The sequence below is a fragment of the Lutjanus erythropterus genome, chromosome 5, assembly GCF_056507025.1.
Source record: "Lutjanus erythropterus isolate fLutEry1 chromosome 5, fLutEry1.hap2, whole genome shotgun sequence".
NCBI lineage: Eukaryota > Metazoa > Chordata > Actinopteri > Lutjaniformes > Lutjanidae > Lutjanus > Lutjanus erythropterus.
The window spans coordinates 175,001-181,346 of record NC_139321.1 but is presented as its reverse complement, the minus strand read 5'-3'; the positions used below and the strand labels follow the sequence as shown (position 1 = coordinate 181,346).

At 43.5% G+C, this 6,346-nt stretch overlaps 1 protein-coding gene across 1 annotated transcript in view; it reads left to right on the top strand.

Annotated features, from left to right (window-relative positions):
* Positions 1 to 669: 669 nt before the first annotated feature.
* tbc1d9b (TBC1 domain family member 9b) overlaps positions 670 to 6,346 on the top strand; it is a 27,349-nt gene continuing 21,672 nt past the window's right edge. The window contains exons 1-2 of the mRNA XM_084718498.1: positions 670 to 938; positions 5,093 to 5,203. Of these exons, the coding sequence (XP_084574624.1) occupies positions 821 to 938; positions 5,093 to 5,203 (229 nt within the window). The 5' untranslated portion in view covers positions 670 to 820. The remainder of the gene's footprint in view (positions 939 to 5,092; positions 5,204 to 6,346) is intronic.

Below are 6,346 nucleotides of genomic sequence, written 5' to 3'. Positions count from 1 at the left end.
AAACACACTCTTTATTATCAAACACTCGCCTTCGTAAATGCAAAGTTTTAATTGCCTTTTTGTTTTTCAGTCCATTTTTTTATGTTTCTTTATTCGTGAATTTACTTTGTGAATATTATTAACAGATGACAACTAAAACAAAAGACGTTGGTTTTCTTGAATTAACAAACAACAACAAACAGGACGAAAAGAATCAGAGCAAAACAAAACAAATCTGGAAAATTATATAAAGAAAGAAAAAATTAAAGAATAAAAATGTGAGACTGACAGAAAATTACAAACATTAATAGTTTAGAGAAACATGTTTCATTTCATTCATTAAAACAAAGAATTAGTTTTTTTTTGTTTGTAAATTTATATTTATGAATATTAAATAAAAATAAACAGCAGCAGGTTAAGAAGAAAAAACATGAAATCATCTTTTTCACGATAATCAAAACAACCAAAAGAATCAAATCTGTGAAAATGTTTTCAATTAAAAAACTTTACAACAGAAAAAGAAACTCGAACTGAAGAAAATCAGAATCAGGTTCTTCTGAATCCTGGGTTCTGCTGGGTTCTGCTGGGTTCTCAGACACACAACTTCAGTCAATTTATCTGTTTCTTCGATTCAAAGGGTGACGTCCGATCAGCTGCTGCCGTATGACGTCATGACGCAGAGGGCGTCAGACCCGGAAGTGATGTGCAGTCAGCAGACTGAGAGAAAACAACAACATAAGAGCCGAGCTCGCGGAGTCCTGGTCTCGCCCCTGGTTCTGGTCGTGGTGTGTCTGTGTGGTCCCGGTGGTTCCCGGTGGTTCGGGTCCTGCAGCGGGTCGTGATGTGGATCGATCCGGAGGAGGTGCTCCTGGCCGGGGCTCTGTGGGTTTCTGAACGGGCCAACCCGTTCTTCATCCTGCAGAGGAGGAGAGGACACGGCCGAGGGGGGGGACTGTCCGGTGAGTACGGCTTCGACAGGACCGGGTCCGGGGACGGGTCCGGGTCCGACAGGACCGACAGGACCGGGTCTGACACCGCAGCCCGGGTCAGGGTGGAGATCTGATGTGTGTCAGTCAACAGCTGGATCAATGTGACTGACAATCGATCAATTTCTTTATTATTTCTTAAATACGTCTTTAATACGTCTGATAACAACAACAACAACAATTATGGTGATAATAATAATAATAATGATAATAATAATAATAATAATAATAATGATAATGATCCTGATCTATATTTTATTGAACTTTATTCATTTCCATCAGGTGAAACTGTGAAGCTGCAGGGAGTTAATTGATTAATTGGTTTGGAGACACATTACAAAAATAAACAATCACATTTTCTGACAAGCTGTTATAAACAGTTATAAACAGTACTGACACGTTCAGACTGGCAGAACAGAAAGAACATCATTGATCAGCTGATTCATTGATCAGCAGCGGTTTTGATAGTGGATTGATAAGTGAAGTCACTTTCATGTTTGAAGACGTACGCTAACTATTCATCAATCAGTAATCAATAACGTAATCACATTAATCCATGATGGCAATAGTTGTTAGTTACAGTTCTACATTTATCAGTAATCAATGATCTGTTGTTTCTGATTGATCAATAAATGAACTGAAAGATGACTCAATAATGATCAATAATAATTAGTCTCAGTGTGATGACATCATCACAGCTGTTTGAACGTGTCATCATTTCAGTCGTTTGTGTTCATGATGAAAAAGTTCTTATCAATGTAACAGCCTGCATCATCAATATGTTATCAATATAACATCATCAACAATCAATAATCAGTACAGGCTGAAACTGAAGACTGCTGAGCTCCACACTTCTTCTCTTCTTCCTGTGTGTTGGAGGAAGTCGTTACCGTGGAAACATCAGTCTGATAGTCACATGATGTCATCAAAACATTCAGCTGCTTTAAAGAGACGACTCACACAGACATAATCAATAATTAATCATTAGTCATCACTCAGCAGAAGATCCAGAGACCCCGCCCTCCACGGAGACTCCGCCCTCCACGGAGACTCCGCCCTCCACGGAGACTCCGCCCCCTCTGCCTGTACCTTGTTATCGTCTCATTATTCTGCTGCTCAGGATGTTTAACGGACACAGAACATGTTGTGGTGCGTTTACTGACACATGAATCTATGGACGTTCAGTCGTTACGTCCTCAGCCTGCTGGAGTAAACAGGAAGTGATTGGTGACCAGTTTTCAAACAGGACATAAAACCCCTAAAGTCCCGGTGAGCTGTTTGCACGCCGTCACGCCGCACACACCCAGTTCAGACGGTTTGTCTGTGAACGTGGCTCCAAGATAAAGATCTGCAGTGAAGATTCAGAATAAAAACATGGTTGTTGGAACTTTAGGAGACGAGCAGGATGTTCTGTTTGAAAACTGGTCATCGTTCACTTCCTGTTTGTGAGATTCTGTTTTCCTGTGAATCCAGCAGAGTTTTGTGGACTAAAAAAAAACTAAACCAGACCTTCAATCAGCACGAGGTGAGGAGATAATGACTGAATTTTCATTTTTGGGTGAACTATCCCTTTAAGGGGAGAACCGTGAGGAAAAGAAAAAAGTCTCTACCCACGTTGATGACCTTTGACCTCTTTGAGTTGTTGAGTGTAAGATTTGTTGCTGCTGGACTGAATCTCCGTCGAACGAACAAACTTTTGTCCAACTTTGGATCCTTAATAAAATCCAAACCTCTTCCAGACTTTAGACTTTAGATTCAGTGTTTCGCTGTAAGTTGAGTCTGTTGTCAGACGTGTCTGTCGTTACTGTGATGCGACAAACTGACCTGTTTGAAAACGCTGCAGCTTCATTCAGCTGATTTAAAAACAGGCCGAAATAGTTGGCAATTAATTTAATAAATTATTCAAAGATTTGTTGCAGCTCTCGTCCCAAACGACCAAACAATTAATAATCAAAATGACTCAAGTTCTCCAGTTTCCAACACTGCTGACTGACAGTGAATGCAGCTCACATCGTCCACATTGTTGAGTTTTATTAGATTTGACTGAACTGATCCAGAGTCAGAGTCCAGACCTAAAAACAGGTCTGATCTCAGAGCAGCTGCTGCAGGAGCTGCACACTGTTGATGAGATCATGAGATCATGTGACATGATGTCATGTGACCATGCAGTTCCTCTGGTGGTTATAACCTGATGTTCACTGAAAGCTTCGTTCTCGTTCCAGATTCAAGATCATTTATGATCATGAGACAACATGAAGTCAGAGTCATCGTTCCTTCATTGAACACAACACACACTGCAGATTATTCAGATTACAGCAGGATGGAAATATCAAACAAAATACACACACACACACACACACACACACACACACACACACACAGACACACACACACACACACACACACACACACACACAGACACACACACACACACACACACACACACACAGACAGACACACACACACACACACACACACACAGACACACACACACACACACACACACACACACACAGACACACACACACACACACACACACACACACAGACAGACAGAGACACACACACACACACACACACACGCACACAGACACACACACACACACACACACACACAGACAGACAGAGACACAGACACACACACACACACACAGACAGACAGAGACACACACACACACACACACACACACACACACACACACAGACACACACACACACACACACACACACACACACACACACACAGACACACACACACAGACACACACACAGACACACACACAGACACACACACACACACACACACACAGACAGACAGAGACACACACACACACACACACACACGCACACAGACACACACACACACACACACACACACACACAGACAGACAGAGACACACACACACACACACACACACACACACACACACACACACACACAGACACACACACAGACACACACACACACACACACACACAGACAGACAGAGACACACACACACACACACACACACGCACACAGACACACACACACACACACACACACACAGACAGACAGAGACACAGACACACACACACACACACAGACAGACAGAGACACAGACACACACACACACACACAGACAGACAGAGACACACACACACACACACACACACACACAGACACACACACAGACACACACACACACACACACACACAGACAGACAGAGACACACACACACACACACACACACGCACACAGACACACACACACACACACACACACACAGACAGACAGAGACACAGACACACACACACACACACAGACAGACAGAGACACAGACACACACACACACACACAGACAGACAGAGACACACACAGACACACACACACACACACACACACACAGACAGACAGAGACACAGACACACACACACACACACAGACAGACAGAGACACACACAGACACACACACACACACACACACACAGACAGAAACTTATAGAAAGTAAAAAAAGGGGTTCAGGTTGTAGTTCACAGTGACTCAGTGACCTGTCTCTCTCTCTGTCTGCCTGCAGGTCTCCTGGTTTGTGTCTTTACCTGTCTGTCTCTCTGTCTGTCTGCCTGCAGGTCTCCTGGTTCGTGTCTTTACCTGTCTGTCTCTCTGTCTGTCTGCCTGCAGGTCTCCTGGTTCATCTCTCTACCTGTCTGTCTCTCTGTCTGTCTGTCTGCAGGTCTCCTGGTTCGTGTCTTTACCTGTCTGTCTCTCTGTCTGTCTGTCTGCAGGTCTCCTGGTTCGTGTCTTTACCTGTCTGTCTCTCTGTCTGTCTGTCTGTCTGCAGGTCTCCTGGTTCGTGTCTTTACCTGTCTGTCTCTCTCTCTGCCTGCAGGTCTCCTGGTTCGTGTCTTTACCTGTCTGTCTCTCTGTCTGTCTGTCTGCAGGTCTCCTGGTTCATCTCTTTACCTGTCTGTCTCTCTCTCTGCCTGCAGGTCTCCTGGTTCGTGTCTTTACCTGTCTGTCTCTCTGTCTGTCTGTCTGCAGGTCTCCTGGTTCGTGTCTTTACCTGTCTGTCTCTCTGTCTGTCTGCCTGCAGGTCTCCTGGTTCGTGTCTTTACCTGTCTGTCTCTCTGTCTGTCTGTCTGCAGGTCTCCTGGTGGGGACTCTGGATGTGGTTCTGGACTCCAGTGCCAGAGTGGCCCCGTACAGGATCCTGCTGCAGACGTCCGACTCTCAGATCTACTGGAACATCGCCTGTGGTGAGTCACCTGGCCGACGCCCACCTGGCCGACGCCCACCTGTCACTCAAACAACTTTAATGTAACTTGAGAATTATGACAAAACTGTTTTGAAGGTTTTGATTTTTACTCTTCAGTTCTGCTGTAAAATATATTTTAAATCTTCTGTCAAACGTCGTGCTGATTAATGATTTTATTAAATGTAAACGTGTCTCAGGTGTAAAATCTGACGGCGGCGGCGCAGTGAGCAGCCATTTTATTTTTAAGTGTCTCAGAGTTCTGTTAATGTGAACCAGAAGACACATTTTAAACCATAATTGTTATTGATCTTTGATTTTGAAGGACGACAGAGTCGACATGTTCTGGTTGAGACACGTCTGATCTAAAAACAGAAAGTTTGATTCCTGCCTTTTTTTAAAGCAGGAAGTGAGACAGGGTCCTTAGGGTATAGCTGACCTTTGTCTTTGCCTGATTAAATCATCTGGGACGTTTTTATACCTGTGTTATCATGTATCATGTTGGCAGTTTGAGGTTTTGAAGGATTTTTCTTGTCTGTTTTCTGACACAGAGACAATTTAGACATTAATTAGAAATTAAAGCAAAACAAAAACATTTAATAAATTACGTATATTTCATATATATTTATCTTTAAAGAATCCATTCTCCCCAAAAACCTGGAATAAGTTTTGGTATTAATCATTTTTGAAAAGAAAAGCAGACTGCGGTTCTGCAGAAACTAACCACAGTTCTGTGTAACAACATGACTGAAGGACAGTTTCTATCTGTGAAGCTCTGATCCTCACTGTGTCTGTCTGGAATAACAAACACAGCTAAGCTAACGTTAGCATTGTAGCTCGTAAACTCTGTCCAATCACAAGCCTGGTAGCTCGATGTGACTGCTGACGTTTCACCCAGTAATCCTCTTCCTGTCGAGGTCGTGGTGTGATTTTAATGTTTTACAGTTCGAGGAACTCAGAAACACAGAGGAAGAGTTTTTCTTCCATTTCCTCTCCCTCTCTGTTCGTATCTGTCGCTTCTGGCTACGTCACATTCAGCTGTTATCTCATTGGTTGCGCTTTGAAAGGTCAGCGGCAAACAAGGTCAAAGTTCAAATAATTTGAACTTTGGTTGCAGCGGTGAGCCGCAGATCCGAGCGGTGCGCCA